This window comes from Azolla caroliniana, unplaced genomic scaffold (genome assembly GCF_043228905.1).
Source record: "Azolla caroliniana isolate FFs.n. ecotype wild unplaced genomic scaffold, voAzoCaro1.0.p SCAF_3, whole genome shotgun sequence".
In the NCBI taxonomy this organism is placed as follows: Eukaryota; Viridiplantae; Streptophyta; class Polypodiopsida; order Salviniales; family Salviniaceae; genus Azolla; species Azolla caroliniana.
In genome coordinates, this window is record NW_028230438.1 from 784230 (window position 1) to 807463 (window position 23234).

The window sequence follows — 23234 nt, forward strand, 5'->3', positions numbered from 1 at the left end:
TTCTTATAAGGTACATTGGCTAAGTTTGGTTCAATCACGAGCAGATTACATGTATTTCCTCATATTGTACAACATAAAGCTTGGTTTATTGGTAGAGAACTATGGTTCTTTCTTTATCATCTCACGATCAATTAGACAAAGGTGCGCTTTGGTTCATTTTCTATTCATTCTCTTTGTTGGGCCAATGACTTCCTTTTTTATTGTTGATGGCATTGGTTTTCAAGGGCAGAATTAATTCAAGGTGCGCTTTGGCTAATTTTCTATTCATTCTCTTTGTTGAGCCAAGGACTTCCTTTTTTATTGTTGATGGCATTGGTGCAGATTAGGTAATCCCATTTTCAAGGGCAGAATTAAGAGAAGCCGAATTTGTTGATGATACTTCCTTATACCTGCAGGGTGATTTGGATAATCTACATAAAGTTGAACTATCCCTCTCTATGTTTTGAAAGTCTTTTGGTGCTCTTGTTACTGGAATAAATCAATGGGAAACACATCCACAATTTCGATGGATTACACGAGGTACCCCAATTTGCTATTTAGGTTGCACAATAAGCATTGTTTTATCGTATTAGAATCAAGCAACACCCCTCGTAATGATGCTTAGGAAAAATTGTTGGTATGGAGTTTAGGCAAAATTTCTTTTGCAAGTCATATTATAGTTGTAAACCAAGTATTATCGACAACATGGTATGAACTATAAGTACCATACGTGCATTCGTATTCGAGAATGTTGCAATCATTCGAGTATGGTAAACACCCTCAAAGTATGCTAAATACCATACTTTTGTATTCATTATAAAATCAATTGTTTTTTAAGGTTAAAAGTGAAAAAAAAACATAAGAATGTTACATACGCATTCGTTTGAATTCCTATGAAAAAGAATGTTTGCCAATGCATTCGAGTATATTACGTACTGTGATCGGCAACAACAATATATTTATTGTCTTGCTGGATCTTTTCCAAATCATGCATTTTGTCAATATGAAGGTTGAGACAAAACTCCTAGTGGTTTGGAAAAGTTGATTCAGGTCATGCTCAATCCAAAGTTAAATGGGATGTAATTACCTTACCTCAATCGTTTAGGGTTTGGGGTGTAAGGTTTAGGGTTTAGAACTCCTCTATTAGACTATTAGGTGTACCTTGGGTGCAAATAGACACGACCTACACATAATCATACATACATACATAGACAGATACATACATACATACATACATACATACATACATACATACATTATTACATACATACATACATACATTATACATATACTGTTATACATATGTATATATATATATCATACGTACAATTTTACTACATAGAACTCGGCCAAGCCTTTGCGTGAGCGAGAGCACACTGTCTTTCTCCCTACAGAATGCGCGAAGCGACTTTCTCTTTCTTCAGCGATTGAATTTCGTTGCAGTTTCTGTCCTGCCAATCAATCGGATTAGCTCAGATAAGATCTGCGATGGAGGACGATGCTATGGACATAGAATCTCAAGTCAGAATCTCTCTCTCTCTCTCTCTCTCTCTCTCTCTCTCTCTCTCTATTTTTGCATACGTTTCATTGTGCCGTCTCTCTCATGCAGTACTTGGAGTTCCGCTAATCACCATAAGCAAAAAGAAAAAATTCATTCTCTTTCCATTTCAGTCGTAGTTTTCTAATTTTTCTTCTTCTCTAGATTAATACATGAGTTCAATATCCGCACGAGAATTTCGGTAAAACAAATATGTATGCGTGTGTATATATTTTCCATATGTTTTGCTTATAGATAATATATATACATTTGAAACTTTCAGTCTGTATATACATTGTAAGCTCATATGTACGTGGGAAAAGTTTGTATATATGGATATACTGCACATATCTTGCTTTATAGAAATTGTAGTTCATATGCTGATCTCCGTTTGCAATGAAATTCTCTCTTTTCTTCTTTAGATGAATTTACAGGAAGTGGTTTTGGTTGTGCATTTGTATGTTCTCAATGGTTTAACACAGAACCTGTGTTAATCTGCAATACATTCCACATGAAAGCTTAATCATTTCTCTTTCATTTTCTCCTTTTGATATATTTCTGTCGATGGACAGAGTCATTTTAATGCTAGATTTGACACGTAACATTTAATTAGGATTTGAAGAGATGGTAGTTGATATGCTCTGCAGACGTGAACACTAATCATATCTCTAAAGCATAGAAGCAGCGCATTTTTGTATATTAATTTGCACCTATATTTACTGTTAATTGTGAAGGTTTTGCAATATATCTATTCAATGTGATTTACAAAAGCTTAATAATTTCTCTTACCTATTCTTCATTACATGAATGCTCTGAAAATAGGTGCATTTCTGTGTAATCATTTGCAAGAATTTACTATTACCTTTGAAGTTTTCGCATAAAGTATACAATTAACAGTAATTTGAGAATTAGTGTAATTTACAAAAGCCGATGTCTCTTTAGCTTCACAGAAAGTAGGTGTATATCCGTGTTTTGCTTGCTCTAGTGTTAATTTTTCATAGAAATGTTCATCTGCTCTATATATGTGAAATCGAACAGTATTTGTTTCTTTTTTCTTTATATGACTGCTGTTCATGCATAAGAAATTATTTTGAAATTTCTTTTGTGTTTCTTTGCTAATTGTAGTATAATGAGAAGACTTTACAGAGGTGTAAGTAAATCTCCTCTAATTTTGCAAAAGTCTTGTTTTCTCCACCTTTTCTGCTTTAGGTTAAAGCACAGAAAGGTGTATGTGTGTGTTTTTTGCTCAATTTAGCCTTAAATTTGAAGGTCCTAAAGAGGTCGGTACACAATCTCAATATTATTTGTGGAAATTTTGTTTTCTCTTCCTTTTTCCTCCTTCAGAGGATGATGTCCATGCACAGATATTCATTTCACAGGCATATTAGACGTACATCGTGTTTATGCTTTGCCACATTTAGTGCTACTTTGAAAGAATTACAGGAATCATAGTTATAGCTGCTCTACACTTGTAAAAGTGTTTATTTATAGCTACTTTTCTTCTTTACATGATGCTGTCAAGGTTAACTTTGTTATATTTAAGGTGAACTAATTGCTATACATCTCTATTTTTGGGAAATCTTAATAATTTCACGCCAATTCACAGTGCATTGGATCTACATTTTGTGTGAATGTTACTATATTGAAGTTGAATCTGATGGTTTCAATAAAGATTTGTGGTAGGATCATAGCTGCTGGATAATTCAGTTCACATCTTCAATCTTGCATGACTTTTATCTGTAGGTTTACATGGCGTGTATTTTGCAAGGGCACAGGTAATTCACATGTGGTAGAAGAATGCATAATTAGCTTATCTGCATCCTATCAAAGATCTCTAACTTTTAATTTTTAGGTTGAGAAGTCCAAAATATACATCTTGACTTAGATAAGTTCATAATTGACCTTATTTCATATTCTTAACAGACTTGGTGTTGCATATTACGATTGTTTAAGCCAGAAACTAGCAGTTTTAGAAGTCTGGGAAGGGGATAATGAATTATTTGGTGTACAAATATGTAAGTTAAATAGTTGAATTAGATCCTTTATGAGGTTAAATTTCATATATCTTAATTTCTGGCATTTTTTATTTCGTATGAACAATTTCCCACCTCTCAAATATCATTGTTACAGTGAAGCAGCAAGTACAACCTACTTTGATATACACAAGCACAAAAATGGAGGAAACATTTTTGGCAGCCCTCAGGAAAAAGGGTATGCGTTTTGTGTGAGAGAGAGGAGGGGGAACTTAAACTCCCTTATTCCCTGGAAAAGGGAATTTAAGAGAAATATATAGTTGAATATTTTACCCTTGCTATTTCATCAGTATCAGAAGATACCAAAGAGACAACAGTGAAAACATTGAGAAGTTCAGTGTTCAGTTATGAACAAGCTTGGCACAGGTCTGTACACAGGACATAATACCTAATTTGATTGTTATCTCCAGATATTCTAAAAATAACCAATTTCCGTTACATAATCTTATATATAATGAACCAAGATGGCTAGAATTTATAGAAGGATTGATTGGAATGCTCCAAAAAATCTTGGAGCTGGCATTTAGATTGATATTTGTTCAGGTTAATGGGATGGCAGATGATCTTGGTGTGAAGGAAAGAGTTTGGCATGTAAGTTTTAAGAATTGCCTTATTCTATGCATGAATAATAGAGAGGGATATTCTTTTACCGTCGGATTGTTAATATGTAAAATATTAATGCTGTTCTGGAACATGATACTGTTCCTTTGCTTTATTAAATAAATAGTATTTTGTTTTTTCTTGTTTTGTAGTTCTATGATGAACCCTGCATGTAATTTTGTACTGAGCATATCATGCATTTTAAAATAGAAACGAATGACGAATATACATATAAATAGTAGGGCGTCTTTAAAATCTACTTTTTATATTATGAAATTTTATTTCAAAATATCTTATGGAAATGTACTATGAAACTTAATTATAAAAATATAGTATAAAAATTTAATTAGAACATATAGCATTGAATTAGAAAATTTACTAGGAAAATTAAATTAAAAAATGTATTATTTGAAAATCAAATTCAAAACTATGTCACAGCTCAAGTCTATGATGAACTTAGAAAGTGAAATGCAAGTCCGGGCTGCCGGAGGTCTCCTTCAAGTTTTACAAGATGAGATGCTGATTGATCCTGTCAAGAATACAGAGTGTGGAGTTACTCTGCTCCAGATACACAATATATCTGAGCATTCTATGTATACACAGCCATTCTTTTATTCAGATATAGTTTTCTGAACTCTGTATAGTTCTTAAACTACACTTATTTGTCTGAAATCAAATACAGGGACAAATTTCTTACCTTAGATATGACTTCCTATGGCACATTGCAAATCTTTCAAACTGATAAGCATCCAAGCTACATGGGCATTGGCAAAGCGAAAGAAGGGTATGGAAACAAAGCTGGAAGAATGATGCAATTCTCTTGATATTACAACTTATGACTTGTCAATTCTATGGTTCTACAGATTTTCTTTGTTTGGGATCTTTGCTGATAAGGTATGGGGATTGCACACTTTTGTTTCTGGAAATGCTCTCCTTTTTGAATAACCAAATTGTCTTTGCTTTGTTAAACTTTGACAGTGCATCACCTTGATGGGTCGCCGTCTATTAAGGTGTGAACTAGAATTCATATACTGTTATCTTAAATTTATAGTTTTATTATTAGGTATAAAACATGACACCCATTCCAAACATTATTTAAATCATCAAATGAAAAATTGGAGTTCTTAATTTTTTCCACACAATGTGGTTGAAGGTAAGCCATATAACATCTAAAGAAAATTAAAATCGATTTAACCTGATGAGTGCTTTTAAATTTGCCTCAGGACGTGGTTTTTAAGACCGTCATTGGATCTTGATATTCTCAATGATCGGCTTGATTCTGTATCCTATCTCATGTGACATTTGTTCTTCAGCCTGTTTTATTACCCTCTTGTTATAGTTATCATCTTTGAGTGGTAAACCTGCAATTGCATAAACGCTGTTCTCTTTAAAGCAAATCTAGATTTCTGTATTCTCAAAGCTTGATGAGATGGTTATTGCATTGCATCAGTCACTGAAGCATGCCAAAGACATACCAAAATTGTTAAAGGTAATGAATCTAGTCATTCTTTAATCTATGCAAACAATTGGAAATTTTTCCCTTCCAATATAGTTGCATTTTCTCATAAAAAAGTGTTTTTTGTATAGTTTAATCAATCAATAAAGCACTTTTGAAACTCTACATAGACCCACTGAGATTCTCTATAGTGGTAAATAGGTGGCCAAAAAAGTATTCCTTGAATTTTCCAGCAAGCTTTGAATAGATTTCTACAGTATACCTTTCTCAGGAGATTGTGCAATGCTATAGATGTGTCCATTCTTGAATTTGTGAGTATGCAATATTGTCTTGTTGGTGGACAGTCATTACTAGTTGAACTGCCGATGTTTTTTCTGTTGGAGATTTTGACTGACTTTTGGAGGTATAATATACCAATTCTGAACTTTCAAATTTTCCTGACAGAGGTTATCCTGTCCTAGCATGACATCCACAAGTAATGATTGGCATCAGCTGTCAAAGGTATCATGGGATATGAAAAAGTAATTTCTTTATTATTGGATGAATTGTATAAACATATGCAATGCACTTGTTGTATGCAGACTATTAGCTGTTACTTATATCTTTGGGAAATTTTGGAGGTGGGGTCTAGGCTTAATAAACACACAATTCAAGGGTTGCGGATTGTTGAAAAGGTTGGAATCTAACTTTAGGGTTTCTTTTGCTGTCGATTTAAGGCTGCTCAAATTGATGTTGACCTGAGTCAAATCATCTTTTTAAGCCAGATATTTTGCTAGAATCACACTCTCTTAATTATATAATTAACTCAATAAATACTATTAATTAAATTACCATGCACAATACTAGAGATTTATTTTCTACCAAACATCTATACCCCTAGCTGAGGCCTATCATCTGGGTAGAATGGTGGACACATCACATACTGTGCCCAAGCATGCTACCTCATAACTTGGGTTTCATGTGCACAATATATATTTGAAGTGACACATGTTAAAAGCACATCTCAAAATACCATTGCATTGCCAATGGAATTACATTTCCACATTGTTTGTGAAACATGTATGTGCATAGTAATGCTTGAGATTTCATATGCTGTTAAAACCACATCTCAAAATAGCATTGCCTTATGGAATTACATTATAACATTGTTTGTGAAACATGTATCTGCATAGTCATCCATTTTATGATCCTTCATACAGAATTCATTTATTAACCTTGGCTTTTTAATAAAATTTGAGATATGCCATTAGGTTTGAATGAGAGTATTATATGTTTAGAAATCTACGAGTTCGAGAATGAGCTGCGATTGCACTGGGAATGCCAAAATTATTTGTTGCTCATTTTAATTTAAATGTAAAACACCAGAAAATATTGCTATAATATTTCAGATTATATGGTGAGAAACAAGATGGACATATTTATGAGAATCAAAATGAATTATTTTGCAGTTTATGTCAATGGATATGGAAGAGCTTGTTTCATTAAATGATCTGGTAATGTGGTAGTCAATTATATTGAATTCTTTATTTTTCTTCGATGTATGTCACTGTCCTAAATTCTTTAATCGTCCATTTAGTTTTATTGGGGCTTCATATAGCATTGTTTTTTCCCTTAGAAGCGAATATTGCCTAACATTGTTGATGGAAAGAAACAAGAGGTATATTAATACGTCTAAGAATTCACACCGAATGATGAATATGATTGAGAATGGTGTCTCATCAATGAGAACTACAACATAGAAGATCTGATAAAAGTCTTTGGTATGGCTTATTAGACATCTACCCAAACAATGAATATGATTGAGAATGGTGTCTCATCAATGAGAACTACAACATAGATCTGATAAAAATCGTTGGTATGGCTTATTAGACATCTGATCATATGAGACTCTTCACCGTACAATGTCTCAAACATGCAATTGAATGATGGATGGAAATTATAAAGAACTCGAGAATATAGTCCATATAGTGGAATAGATTAAGTAAGATATATGTTTGTGGTTGTGTATGTGTGTGTGCATGTATATTAAAGGAGAAAGAAAGAAAGATATATTATATTATATTAACGTCTTTTAAGAGGCCAAAATTTCCTATAAGACCAAACACGAGATTACATCTTAATTGTTGTCTCGTCTTTGAGAACAACAAATGAAAATAAATAAATGTTACGAATTAAAAAAGGTAAATAAGATAAAAAGAGACTAAAGAAATTCTTGTTATCGATCCATCTAAAATTCTCAAGTCAGATATATTATAATTTTTTACTTCGAAATATCTAGCATAGGTTGATCCAGAATGGAGAGGTCTCCAAAGTGAGGGAAGCACATGCGGTGGCAGGAGATAATGGCCGTTAACTGTCGATGACAATGGTAGTGAGATCGTGGTCCATGGGGCCAGGGCCTATGTGCATGACAAATTGCTATTGCCCGATCTAGTGTAATCCCTTTGTTATGTCTTGGTTGGGAGCCCATTTCTATAGTCCTTGAGTGACTTGTAGCATGAGGAGTGATGGGGCTAAAGAAAGTTACGATTGTTCTTTGTGGATGAGCTTGTGTGGTTGTATTGTTGTCCTTCAACATTTTTTCCCTATGTCTCTAGAGTTCTAGCAAGAAAAGTTGCAAGCACCGTTGGTCCGCATATTCCATTACCTTTTGAAGTAGGCCAAAGCTTTTTATAAAGAGGCAATAGTATCTCCCTCTTAATTCATAAAAAACACCGAAGTAACAAACATAGTGTTCGCCAGATTCCACTCCCTAATGACACAGTTGGCAAATTCTTTCTTCTAAAGATATTTGTGCATATTTGCCTATCTCAATCTCTAGCTGATGTGATGAAGTTTGTGGCTGCCCTATCACACTGAGCAGTGCATAGGATAGATATATGTCCATATAGGATGGCCTGGTGATGAATACATCATCTGATGTGTATAAAAAGTGAATCTTATCGTGGACCATCTTTGTATGAAGTGAAGTTTTCGGGCTGATCCATGTTATCTTATTTTCCAAGTTAATAATATCAGTTCGTATCACTCTTATTTTTTTCCACTTTGGTCACGTTTAGACGGGGACAATCCAAGCTGTATTGAAACAGGGTAGTGCTGTTATGCTTATGCCCGTGATTCAAACCATTGTTGCATTTCAGCATACTAACAATGAAAGTTTCCATGTTCAGCAAGTTGTCTTGATGACATAAGGCCAACCTTGAGTACCTTCCTTTAGGGAGATCCCAAAACCATTCGATACAAGTCACTGATTGGAATAATGTCTCAATGATTATTGGAGCTGCTCCCATCTCTGCCCGGTTTATATCATGAGGCACCAATGCTTTGCTCCTTATCATCGCGGGCAGTCAATAAGACTAAAGGTTTCTCTAAATCTTTCCTGTTATTTGCTTGTTAAGAATTTATCCCCACATTTCTACTCGATATAGAAGAGTCGGTGTCACAAGTGTATCAAATATCCACAGTTTAGTTCGTGGCTGTTGGAACTAAATGTGTACACATTGTCTTTTGAGAGCACCAAGGGCTGCATATCCATGAGAAAGTTGGGCACAAGCAACCTCCCATAAGGAGAACCTGCACTGTTATTCCTAGGTATGCGTTAGAAATCAGCTCAATATCACCAGCATATAGTAATATTTGTATAGCTATACCTGCTAGGCATGCACCTGAACTCCCGTATCTCTTTATGTAATGTGATACCTCATCTATATAAACACTGGAGAGAGTGGGCAATAGTGGGAGATAACACTTCTCCTGACAACCCAATTGTGCTAGTCACAACCTCTGACAACACATTGGGAGATCACACTTTTCCTGACATGGATTCATACAGAGCATAGATTCTTCATTTCATATCTACGAGGACACCAAGGGCTTCTAGATGCTGCATGAGCCAAACACGCAGTATAATGTTGAAGGTTATTTGAAAATTCACAAAGAAGCAGTAAATCTTCTTTTTATGGGCTCTGCTCTCCTTGATAAGGGCTCAGAGGGTTAATAAGTGATCCAAAGTTGTGAACTTATTTCAAAAGCCGGCTTTTCTGGCTCAGTGGCAACCCTTCCTCTTTGCTCATACACTCATTTCTGATTCTAGGATCGAGCCATATAGTTTAGTCAAAGTAATGTCCAATTATGATTGTCATACAATTGCTCAGCATCATTGGGTCTACACTCTTGAAGTTTGGCACTATGGTATGTATCTGTTCAGCTAGTAGGGAAACTTTCACATATAGCTCTATTAAAGATTGTTGCTAACAGTCGAAGCAAGATGTCCTGGGCATAGATAAAGTCCTAACTTACCAATCCATCATGAACTTGGTCCTTATCAAATTCTAATCGATCAATGGAGTTTCTTACATTTTGTGGAGCAAAAAAGGTAGATTCACATGGGAATGAACCATGTGGATGGGAAATTGGGGGCTGCTTGAGTACATCGTATAGTGCCTTTGTATATTCATGGCACACCTAAGACTAGGTCAGTTGTCTGGTACATTAAACATTTTCCATGCTCTTTTACTCTCGTCTTCTAGGAACAAGGGATACACATGCTTCAAGTCAGCCCAGCCAACTATGATCTCTTCTTCCTCCCAAGACGTTAGAAGGTTGGTCTTGTTTGTTTGTATGTAGGAAACATGTTACAAGTGTCTTCTTGTATCACAACATTCCTCATCATACCAACTACTTTGTGTGAGTAACAAGGTTTGGGTGCTGGTTGTGTGGGGAAATGCATTTGTGGCATTTGACAATCCTTGTGTGACATTTGCTAAGGGTGCAAAAGAATCCAAGTCTAGCATGCCATTGTATACTCCACAGCTAAATACATCAACTAGTTCTCTCTTTCATGAACTAGAAATTCTCTTTTAACTACTTTTAGGCATGGTCGAAGGTGATAATTCAACTTCTCTTTTTTCTGTTTCCTATTTTTTTCTTATGACTGTTTTTGTTTGAATTTTTTGCATTGAATATTTATTTATTGGGATTGCTCTGTGGATGTAAGTGCAATGGTCATTCAACTAAATATGGCCTTGTTTTTTTAATGACTAACCATGTATGTCATCTTAAGAGAGTAACTTAATTGTTCAAGGACATCTTGTTGAGAAATAATTTATAGAACACTGGTTTGTAATACATGCATATTTCATTTCATGTCCTTACATGATGCTTATATCTTCATGCGAATTGAAATATGTTGACAGATAGGTAGAGCTATTGATTTTGATCAAACATGTGGTGAAAGCACAGCGACTTTTATTTCAAAAGGGGTCTGTGAAGAGGTAAACTGCTTTGGTGTCTCTCAGTGATATAGCTGACTTTCTTCGCTTTGGCCATTGTATATGTTATGCTTTACTTCTCCCAAAATTCTGAAGTATGTTCGTAGTGATAAGATGGAACCCTGTTTCGTTAAAGAAAGGCCCTACTTTGGCTTTGATGATTCTCCTTTAAAAATTTAAGCGCTGGTGTTCTGTTTTATCAGAGAAAGGTTAAGTTTAATATTACGAATTGACTTCTCCATTTCAGAGAAGTCCTGAATACAGTCTGAATTAGAAGCCAGCCAAAAAATGTGCAAACACTCCCAATTGTCTGAACTGTTCTAGTGGAGAGACAAGTCTATGAGATAAAGTGAGAAGAGAAACAAAAAATATGTTCTTCCTCGGATAGCTCATCCAAAAAATGTTAACTTCCATATTAGTTGTTTAAATAGAAGGCAACTAAACACCAAGGTTTGCTGTCATTGTGGGGCTGCTGAGTCATTACTTTTGTAAAATATGAATGTCAAGAACTCACTTTGTTTTGTGACTCATGCAAAATTGAGAAACGTATTAGCTAACATCCTCTCTTTGGTTTGGTGAAATAGGAACTCCTCTTACCTAATGCACTATATTTCCAACGTGTTGATGAATAGTTCTTTCATATCTCCATTTGTGGTAATAGCTTATGAATGCCTTGAAGAGTATGGGCTTGTGTCATCTCTTTTCAACAGATGCTTGCCCTGTGGTTGTCTGGCACTCTCATTAACCCCCTTTCTCATTCATTCAAGGAAAGAAATTCACAAATATGCATTCATGGATACAATATTCTCCTCATGTGTTGTAACTTGTGTGAGTTATATTCCAATAAATGTAGTTGTAAAAACACAAACGTTAAGGGGCCAGACCTTGGCTCATGATAAATAAGCTCCTTATTTTTCCTTGTACATCCACATCCATGATATTATCTTTCCTCAATCGCAAATATTATACAAACATGAGCCACTTTGGCAATTATGATTTAGAACTTTATAATTAAATAAGAAAACCTAGAAGAATAAATAGGTTCCTCCCTTCATTGCAGCAAATCAATCACGTGGATACCCACAGTGGGCATTTATTTTGAGTATCTCTCCTTGTTGTGTAATTAATAGAAATGAACCCAGAATTCAAGATTAAACTAGTTAACAGTTAACAGCTAGAGATATCTCATCAACACAAGAATATTCCCGAATCTGAGGCCAATCAGCTAGTCAGAAGGTTTGGAGAATCCTATACTACATCCGAGGGGTAATTAACTCATTTGTCTGGCATTAAAGAACCATCATCATAAATGAAATATCTATGTCATGAGAGCATGGAGAGTAGAATAAACAATAGAATGCCTTTCAATGGAGACCTTCACCATAAATAGTTTCATCTGTTCAAGAATTGTTTCTGTAACTTTATGGCATCATGTCTATCTATTGGTTTTGCCAGCTTGATGAACTGAAGCATATCTATGAAGGATTGCCAGACTTTTTGGAACAGGTATTCTTTTTTTTTTGTGTGAAGAGGGCAAGTGGAAGGTGCATTGCGTCAGAATTGATGCTTCACAGTTAATCTGGACTGAGTGGATCTATATTTACAGACAAGTTTGCATGGAATAGGGACATCAACACTCTCACTACTTGATTTTTCACATTTTTTTGTAGTTACACTTTGTATTAATTTGAAAAGCTGCAAAAATAAGTTCTGTTGTACATACTTTATAGTGCAACATTGCATCTTGGAGAACATCAAACCAAAAGAAAACCATATTAACATCTTTTAAGAAGCCAGAATGGCATATAAGACCAATGAAGAGATTGCATCTTACAATGTTTTCTTGTTTTTGAGAACAAACAAAAAAAATACAACTGAACATGTGTTACTAGAGAATCTCTTTATCAAGGAAATTAAGATTCTAAATTTAGATAGACTAAGACATTTTTTCTCTGAAAAATATTCAACATGAGCTGCTCCAAGATGGAGCTATACACTCGTGTGAGCTTTGTGGCTGGCATAGTCATTTTTCCAAGGACAGAAGGTGGCATGCAATCTCTTACAAGGTCCTCATACGTGTCCCCCCTCATCATTGAGTCTCTTAGATGGGTTCCTTCAGGTTTCTCTTCATTGAATCCCTCATCATATCATATGCAACACTTCATGCCCTCCATTTTACAGATTTGGGGTTCTTGTGCGTTGCTCCCATATTCAGGGGCAATGACCTCTCTGTGATGAGATGTATCATGGAGCCATATTTGGAATCCCATGGTACAGATTTTCAGGGAAGTCATTTGCAAACATTGATTTGGCTGTTTTTGATGCCAGATCTCACCCTTGTTTCTCACGGTAGACCTTGACCTTCTCATTCCATGCAGGCTCTATTCCCAACATTATGTTATTTATTGGGGATTTTCCACCTACATTACAGATATTTTTTATGCCATTCTTCCCCCATTCTACAGGCCCATGAGCTGGCATGGCCAGACGTCATGGTATTGTTATTATCATATAGCATGTAGATTGGTAAAAGTATTTTGATTTGTAAGAAAGATATCATTCCAACACAGTTACACCATTGGTTGCATGTTGCACCTAATCACATGTTGCCCGGTGGGGCTTGCATTTGGGTTCTTTCCATCAATTTCCTGGTGGTTTATTTCCAATGGTAGACTGTCCATGTGGTCTATAGGTGGATATACTGAATTGTCACTCACGAAATTCATCCCACCTATTTTCCTCTAGAAAGAGTATGATGTGAGCTTGTTCACAACGTGAGGTGTCAATGGTATGCTTGTGGATCATCAAATTAGAAAAGGAAAGAAGGCCGGCTTTTCTCACTTCCTGGGGTCATTCTCACTCACACCAACTCAGGAGCCTCATCTCATGTTGTTTCCTCTAGAAAGTGTATGGTGTGAGCTTGTTCACACCATGAGGTGTCATCAGGTTACAAAAGGAAAGAAAGCCAGCCAGCTTACCTCTCTTCCTGGCGTCATTCTTTGTCACAATGACACCTGTGGACACATTTGGAGACACCCGGTTCGGTTCGGTTTCTTGGCCTTGAAACCAAACCAAACCATTTATTAATAAAAAAAACCGAACCAAACTGTTTTAAAATTTATGAAGCCATTTAAACCGAACCGTTTAGAGCCGAACCGTTAAACCAAACCGTTTAAAGCATAGGAGAAACCAACCGTTTACGAAAAATTTAAAACCAAACCAAACTAGTTTATCATAAATCAAAACCAAACCAAACCAAACCATTTTTTATTGATATTAATCATTATACTTATTATAAATTTGTGTGAGAAAATCATCATAAATTTATTCATCATACTCATCATAAATTTTGTCATCATACTTATTATAAAATTTGTCATCATACTTATCATAATTTTGGTCATCATACTAATCATAAATTTGATCATCATACTTATCATAATTGATCATCATAAATGAAAAAGAGACTCTACATATAATACATATAAAATTTAATAAGTTAAAACAAGAGTTTAAAATTAAAAGTTGAAAGTTATAGCTTATAGAAAATATTTATGAGTATTTTTTAACCTTTAAAGCTTTAAACCGAACCACATAAACAGAAACCGATAAGCCGCTAAATCCCTAAACCACTAAACCGGTCAATTCAAAACCAAACCAAACCAAACCAAACCGAACCGAACCGAAATCGATTAGTAACATTTGAAACCAAACCAAACTGTTTAGTTATCTTTGAACCTATAAACCGTTAAGCCACGGTTTTTTGGTTCGGTTCGGTTTGAGCCGAAACCGGGCCCATTGCTAGAGACACCTCTAGTCTCAATGATTGCCCACATGTAAGGACCAAAGCATTGGTGACCCATGATATTATTTGGGCGAGCAGCCCCAATAGTGAGGCATTATTCCAATTAGTGTCACATATCCAAGGGCTTTGGGAAGTCCCTAAGCAAAGCTACTGAAGGGTTGGACTTATGTCATCAAAACAGCTTGCTGAACATGGAGATAATCATTATTAGTACACTGAAATGCAACATGATTTCACCACACTTGTCATTGACAAATAAAGGTCATTATGTCCCACTGTGGCAGGTGCTTCTCTCGCTTCAGCGATCCATGCCGGAGATCTTTTGAATAGAAAAATTATAATTTATCTGACTTTAGAATCTTACGAGTGTAGACAATGCAATTCTTTAGTCCCTTTTTTAATTTACTATTTATGTCGTTTACATTTATTTTGGTTTGCTGTTCTCAAAGAGCAGACAATATTTTAAGATGTAATCTCTTGTTTGGTCTTATAGAACATTTAGCCTCTCAAATGATGTTAATATTTCTTTCCTTGATTTGTCTCTTGGAGACATTAATATTGGTTTGGCATAACTTCCATTATCATTGATTGACAACTGAGATACTCTAGTTAGAGTATGTGTATTTAATAATTGTGTACAATCATCAGAATTAGACCATGTGGCGATTCTGATCATTTTTGGTACACTTAATATACAACCCTGTTTTCTGAAAAGGAAAGAAGGATCTGAAGTAGTAATTGTAGGTCAAATCCGCCTATGAGACAAATGTTATTTACAATGCGATGAATTATTAGTAATTGTAAGCTATGATCAATTTAAGTGCTGTACTCTCATGAAAATATACAATATGTAGCTCAATCCAACAATTATATGTAGGTTTCAAGTATGTGATACCAAGCTTCTGGGGTAATTTATTTTCTAGATAGGGATGCTAGGGGGTTAAGCACCAACTCGTTATCCACAAATAGAGATCTCAATTGGACTCCTGAAGCTGAATTAGAGTTAAGCAGGATCCCTGGTTTTGTAAGGGGTAAAATCAAGAGAAATACTGAAATATTTGTGAAACAAAAAGGCATTGTAGAAATTACAGTCAGTGTTATGTATGCAGCCAAAGCAAGCAATTTTAATTCATCATTTGGAATCATTGCTAATAGCATTTAGGTAATACTGTGATCTCCCTTGCCTAGTCCTTGAGGAGGCAAAGGGATATTGATTCCTAACTGTGTTCCCCAAGTATGTATTTGAATGGTATACTATCAATTCTTTATTTTTTCCATACCAAAAAAATCTTAAGGGGTAAAGAGGCATCATGATATTGGAGGGAGGGTAAATTGTTCATGTCCAACCACACACACATTTACACATACGACATTTGCTTGCCTAGTAAAGATCCAGCCTAAACTGCAAAGGACTTTATTTTCTATTAATATCATATAATAGATATACTTCAGCTTCATAATCTGTAAAGCTATAGAAAACCCATCCATTTCATAGGATGTCGACATGCCATATTATGCTGATTGCATAGTAGCGTAACTCAAAATACATGATTCTCGCGCATAGTTTTTGGAAGTTATTCAATTTGAAATTTATATTTGTAACTTAGATAAACAATTATTGAACTTTAAGAAATTTACAAAGATCTTTTAACATGAATGAGGTTGCATCTGCTGAGCTGGAGAGGCTTCCAAAGCAAGATTTAAGCAAATATACCGGATCGATCATCTATTTTCCACAGACAGGTTTATTTGGAAAAGGATAATATTTGGGACAACATAATTGTATTGACCATAGTATTCTCGGTGCCTGATAAATGTAAATAGAAAGGAATTTGAACGTAAATTCTAAGAAATCTATGCATTTTCTATATGTGCAGGATATCTAATGCGTTTAAATGGGAAAAGACTTGCAGACAGTTTGATAAATCTTCCAGATTTTGAGTTTGTGGTAGAACTCTTTTTTTTATCATGTTCTCATTAAAATCATTATGTCAATGCTGAATTGATCCCTCTGGATCTGCATTAAACTAGATTATCTAACTGCTCAGTTCTACTAATCGCTCAAATGAAGAGTAGACAGCAATGAGAAAATCTTATCTGTAGAGCTTGTTAAAATCCGATCCACTGAAGATGTTGACTACTGGTACATAATCAAATAATCATTTTTGCAAGTGGAAAGGAAAATAGAAATGAAGTCAAATATTATATAAACGTCTTCAAAAGGCCAAAGTGACCAGTGAGACAAATACAGCCATGTATAAATCATGTAAGCTAAAGAAAAATGGAATTGTACATTAACTAGGTAGTTATATGTAACTATCTATGACGAGTGGAATGATATAGAGACCTTGTTCAAAATAAATGCATATGTAGGAGAGTAGAACATGAATGCATCAGCCCATGAGCAATGTCATAAGATGATGCCATATCGTTATGTGAGGGTAGGTCACTAATATTTACAAAACATAAGTGAAGGGTATATTCACTAATGTTAGAAAGGGACTACTATGATTGGATAGAAGGAATGATACTTGTGACAGTAGTATCTTTCAAAGTGAAGCATCTAGGGAATTGTGTGTTATCTTGGGGAATGGTACTAGTATTTTCTAATGTATGTTTCTATGTGATCATCCGTGTATCCTAGGGTGTTTGGAGCGTGCTAAATGAACTGCTCTGTCAAACAACATTTTCTTGATCTGCTGGTTTCTGCTTGCTCTGAGGTTCCTGAAATCTGTTTTTTGAATAGACCCTCCTGGCCATCTACTACTCAAGGGAGATTCTCTAAATTCATGGATCTCTAGAAAAAACAGCCCCAAACATCAATTGTTATGGAATTCCATGACATGGGAGAATAGTTCAAACCATCTTTGGATCTCATAGTAAAGTGTGTTGCGCTATATGTAGTGCTCGTCGATCTCTGGCTCAGGGGGTACACCCCTATAGCTGCATGTCTTTATCCATATATCCACATTGTAGGACAATTCCATCGTCAAAGATGTGCACAGGATGGTCTAATAGAAGGCCGTCTTCGTACTACTCATGCATAGGTTCCTCCATCCCCTAGTCCTTTAGCTGAAGGAGATCTTGCCTTGAAGTTGTGAATCCCTGGGTAAGTTAATATGAGAGATGGTGCATCCAAGGAGTATTGGAAGGGAAGTGGTTTGTCAATGCTGAAACCATGGTACTATTTGGGCATCCCAATATGAAGTGTCAATTGATCCTATAATATTTCCATTCATGCTTTAGGATTATTCAATTGTTAGTGCCATATATTTTCCTACGCTTAGTTTATAAAAGAATATAACATTAATCTCCTTAGATGAGCAGTGATTAAAATTTGAAATTTCTCATGGACAGTTTTCAAATGGAGCAAATGGTGGTGATGAATTTTTTTATAGAACAACAAAGACAAAGGAGCTGGATCAAATGTTGGGGGACATACTTAATAAGATTTTGGGTATACAAACGTATTCTACTGTTGATTTCATTTTAAAAAATAGTCAAGTTCATGTGTTAAGTATTAAGAAAATTGTAGAGGAAGATGCAGTATTATTGTCTGTGCCATATTTAATTCGTTATAAAATTTGTTCCCATAAGATTTCAGTGTCTTTGCTTCCTCTCTTTTCCATGGAAATTTTAGAAAGTCAAGCATAAGACAACATTTTAAGATGTAATCTCTTGTTTGGTCTTATGGCATCTTAAAAGACATCAATATATCTTTACTTCTTTCTCTCCCCTCCCAAAAAAAATAAAAAATAAAAACAAGAAGTTCGAAGAAGAAAAAACAAAAGCCTGCTCACCGAAAATGAAAGAAAAATGAAGAAAATTAAGTTCGATAAGGAACTTGGAAAACGTTAGGTCTGTTATGGGAAGAGGAGCTAATGTATTGCCAACTGGACATTGGCATGAGTTAAATTGGAGAACCTGACACCATTCCAAGACTGACATACTAAATGAAATTTGACCCATTCCTTCACTATACATACCTGCATGGGCCCATTATGGGGAGGTTTTATTCTATATTTTTTCTACCTTATTTACTCATATTGTAGACATGGAAAGAGAAATTTTGAGGAGTTTGGAGTCCCACATAGCAAGATCAACTGGACCACTATTGGAAGTATCTGAGATTGTTGCTGAACTTGATTGGTAATCATAAAAGCTGTTTGTGAACTTTATTGTTGCTGACCTTCATTTGTTTATTTATTTTATTAAAGTAAAGAAAAACGAAACCTTTGGGAAAGAAATTGAAGATGAATTTTGTCATGAATTATGCAGCCTACTCGCATTTGCTTCAGTTGCCAAAGACAGCGAGTATATACGTCCTAATTTAACTCGTGATGATGTGTTACAAATCAAGGGTGGAAGGTAAGGTGTCATGTGGATTGCATGCCTCCACTAAATGTGATATGTTTACAGATTATTATCTGAGCTTGTAGGCATCCTTTACAAGAGCTCCTATTAGACACTTTTGTGCCAAATGACACTGAATCATCTTTCGATAAAGGTTTAGTTGCAAATTTTGTTTTATATGTAGTGGATCCAGTTCCCTTTTTAATTTACATAAAGATACCACGTTCTAATGAGGTGGCCAAGCTTTTAACTAATGGAATCCTCTCATGGACTCTAGGACGGATAAACATTATTACTGGTCCAAATTATTCTGGAAAAAGTGTGTACGTAAAACAGGTATATATCTGCCTGAGAAATGGATATCAAGTATTGTTAAATTTTCATGCATCTATGGAACATTTTGCTTTGGACTATCCCTATTATGAGATTAAACAAGCTGGTTGCCAGATTGTCTTCCAAGAATACTGCTTTCACTGCTTTCAAGGAACTCTTTACCAGTTACCTCTGATCATTTTGTACTTCTGAGGGACGTTAATAAATCATCAGCATCACTGGATTATTTTATTCTTTTGATCCCATCTCTCTGATAATTTTATTCTTTTGTATGGGTTAGATATCACATCACCTCAATGCTGTAATTGGCACAAGAAACATTGCATCACTTTGGAATTAGAATAAATTGGTGCAAACTACATGTTGTGAATCTACGTTTAATTTGAACATCATAAATCTGATCATCGGCACAATCTAATCTCCAATTTCGTAGGTTGCTCTGATCATTTTCCTTTCACACATTGGAAGTTTTGTGCCTGCTGAAAAGGTCACAATTGGCATTGTGGACAGGTAAATCAAAATGAAATTTTGAAGTGTTTTGCATTTAGGCCCTGGTATATATATTGTACTTGTAAATTTGAAAGCTTCTTTCGTTGAGGAAATGCATTAATACGTTTCGTGTTAGAATCTTCTGTGCATCTGCTTGTAAACATACTACAAGTATTCCTGAATCAACTTTCATGATGGATCTCCACCAAGTTTCTATTATGCTCAGGTTTATACATCCTTCAGGGAATTTACAAATGACAATAGATATATCCTGATTCTCCCAATATTCCAAGTGCTAAAAACTTCCTTTTGCTGCCTTTCAGAAATAGCACAGGAAAATCATTTTGTATTCTTGATGAGTTTGGGGAAGGGACGCTTACAACAGGTTTTGTTTTGAAATTCTTGCATAAAATTAGATTAATTGCAATGAATGATAGAACTTACGGTGTGTTTCTTTTATTTTGTATTACAGATGGTATTGGGATACTCTGTTCAACTTTGACATACTTTGCCCACTCTGCTCATCCTCCAAGGGTACAAAAAGTGCAATAAGATATTAGTTTCCTTCTTTATGACATAAGTAAACTATCCCTCATTCTGAATTATTATCTTTAAAATTGCCATTTTGTATCATGCATAGTTTATGTTCTTAGCATTTGGCTAGCTTCTATAACTAACCACTCCCATCTACCTTATTGGGTATTCTGATTTGATGTTTTAAAATTGCCATTTTGTATGATGCATACTTTATGTTCTTAGCATTTGGTTAGCTTCTATAACTAACCACTCCCATCTACCTTACTGGGTATTCTGATTTGATGTTTTAAAATTGCCATTTTGTATCATGCATACTTTATGTTCTTAGCATTTGGCTAGCTTCTACAACCAACTACTTCTATCTACCTTATTAGCTATTCTAATTTAACATATTCTGAAAAGTAGTGTTGGTGCGTACCAAGAGGCAATTTCCACTTGGATTAGCAGATGGATGTCCGTTTACCATTTTATAATGCTAATACATATACTCCAAAGTATCTTATAATGCTAATATTTCTATCCATGAAGGACATATACTTAGCAGAATGCGCTTTTAAGACCTATCAGAAATTTGGAAAACCGTGGTAACCTCAGAAAGAGAGAAAAGGGGATGAAAAAAAAGCATATTGGTGCTCAAATACCACACTTCTCAAAAAAAAGCTTGGGTTTTTTCGGAGGGTTATTTCCTATTGATTTAATATTGCAGAGAAGAAATATAATGATTGCCATTGAGGATTTTCCATCGTTGTATGGAAGATAATCAAATTTTCTTAATTCTATAACTGCAGGTATTTGCTTGCACACATTTCTCTGAGGTGTTTGATGATCTTTGCCTCCCAAAGGTTAAAAGTTTCATTGGGATTTACATTATATACTTTACATTTAATGATGCAATTTCCTGACTGTGTTGTATATGCACTTTGCAGACTCAGAACATGTCATTTTATACAATGAGTATCTTGGAGAGGAGTGCCAATAGCAAAGATGAACAAAACATCACATTTCTCTACAGGTCATCAAATTAATTTATTCCATTTCTGTGGTAATTGCATGAAATCCGATAGATACATAGCATCTTTTATGTGATGTTTCTTGTTATTGACCCACAGGGGAAAAATGCATTTTGCAGACTTATTTCTGGACATGCTCTTCCCAGCTATGGTGAGTATTCAATATTACTATCCTACACATATTTTATAAACTTATATAAATATTATAATGGATTCATTGGCAGGATTGCACTGTGCAGAGCTATCTGGTATTTGCATCCTTTTCTATTGGTATATTTTGAGAACTTTAACAAATTATGTTCCGCGTGTATCACATTTGTTTGTTTTCTTTTTGAACTTACCACAAACTAGGCATCCCCAATAATGTGGTGGATCGTGCCTCTAAAATTGTGGGTTTGATTCAAGATGGAAATCCTATTGATCGTATCTCTACCAATAATGTGAAACTTAAAGAAGTGAGCTACAAGGTATGTTTTACAATTGTATATTTATTGCACAAAAGATATGTTTTTAGCTAAACCGATTTAATTAACTCCAGGTGCTTATAGAGAAGCTTTTGAGTTTCGATTGCAAGAATGGGGATGTCAAGTTGTTCCTCCATGATATAATTGCCTCCCACATATAATTCATCTCCAAGGGAAAAGGTTTATCGTTCAATTAATTAGAATTTAGATATCCTTTAAACATCCGTGGGAATAAACCAAATGTGATCTATGGGATGGGGCCTGACCCCATGGCAAGGATCAAACTTGGGTTTTCTCAATTTTGTTTTGATGCTAAGGCATAAATCATCAAGGCAACAGCCAGAGATGCAAAGTGGGGGGTGCCATACACATGCAGTGCTAACATTTTATCTTAGTTAGAAGTATGGTGACATTCTGTCAATCAGGTGGTAAAATGATATCGATGACATGAAAACTGTATGATAATTAGCTATTTATAGTTTGGTGATTTTATCAAAATGCTTCTCTCAAGTTCATACGACATTGCAGCCTACTGTTCTATTTCAATTTAGATAGATTTCCTCCAAATGAAAATCCTCTTTACATCTAAACATCACTCGTTCATAGTGTGAAATCTTGATGTCTAGCTATTGATTGAAATCTGGATTTGAAACCTTCAAAAATTTGCAAGTCCTCCCAAAGAAAAGGATTATTTAAAAGCAGTATTTTTGTTAGATGTACTGGCGGAAGCTTAAGCTCTCTATGTAGCTCCATGGGAACTTGGTGAGAAGGAAGAAAGAAGATATAGCATGTATGGGACATGGCAAGCTAAATCCTGCTACCTTTTACGAACACATAAATACCATTGCTTTTGTAAAGTCTTACTTCGAGAAGTATTAGCCTCAACAACTTCAAAACTCTCATGTGCCTATTTTCATGTACCCGTTTTCACAGTAGATTTTATTATCTCCATATTTTTTGTTTTGAGCTGTTTATGCTATGAGCTAGACGTCATGTTTAGATGTAGATCTATGTGGTATATTTGTGCCAGTGTTTTAATCAAGCTTTGAATCATATTTAACCATTTAAAATACTAATGGATTCAAACGAAATAACATGGGGAAGAAGCTCTAGCAAACATTTGTATGACAAAGCAGTTTCTTTCTCAATTGGTGTTCAAAGGTATCTTACAAGAGACATTTGAACAACATTCAAATCTGGAATTGATTTGTGTTAGAAGAAGTAATTGTTTTGAATAGCCTACAATAAATTCTTGATGGAACTACCCTCTTTGTCATGATTCATGCTGTGGAGAATTTTCAAGTTTAAAATATGAGCATATAAGTATTTAACAAATTATAGGAATTTTAATAAACATAAGTTTGCATA

General features: G+C 35.0%; 1 protein-coding gene across 3 annotated transcripts; it reads left to right on the forward strand.

Annotated features, from left to right (window-relative positions):
* Positions 1–1346: 1346 nt before the first annotated feature.
* On the forward strand, positions 1347–22384 carry MSH5 (MUTS-homolog 5). 3 transcript variants are annotated; one of them, XM_087316078.1, is made up of 34 exons: positions 1347–1500; positions 3260–3291; positions 3440–3531; positions 3647–3727; positions 3840–3915; positions 4014–4140; positions 4588–4742; positions 4832–4933; positions 5013–5043; positions 5128–5159; positions 5373–5430; positions 5552–5638; positions 6050–6106; positions 6187–6279; positions 7054–7098; positions 10801–10878; positions 12331–12381; positions 16342–16423; positions 16558–16628; positions 18038–18137; positions 18733–18829; positions 18959–19048; positions 19120–19187; positions 19311–19369; positions 19800–19876; positions 19992–20081; positions 20179–20240; positions 20328–20389; positions 21181–21234; positions 21319–21404; positions 21522–21553; positions 21627–21650; positions 21754–21869; positions 21941–22384. In XM_087316078.1, exons 1-34 carry the CDS (start codon positions 1468–1470, stop codon positions 22025–22027), a joined length of 2487 nt encoding a protein of 828 aa, XP_087172204.1. In that variant the 5' UTR covers positions 1347–1467; the 3' UTR covers positions 22028–22384. The 3 variants fall into 3 exon arrangements, with proteins under 3 accessions (XP_087172204.1, XP_087172205.1, XP_087172206.1); XM_087316079.1 differs by having other exon boundaries at positions 4077–4140; XM_087316080.1 differs by lacking the exons at positions 1347–1500; positions 3260–3291; positions 3440–3531; positions 3647–3727 and having other exon boundaries at positions 3757–3915; positions 4093–4140.
* The last annotated feature ends 850 nt before the right edge of the window (positions 22385–23234 follow it).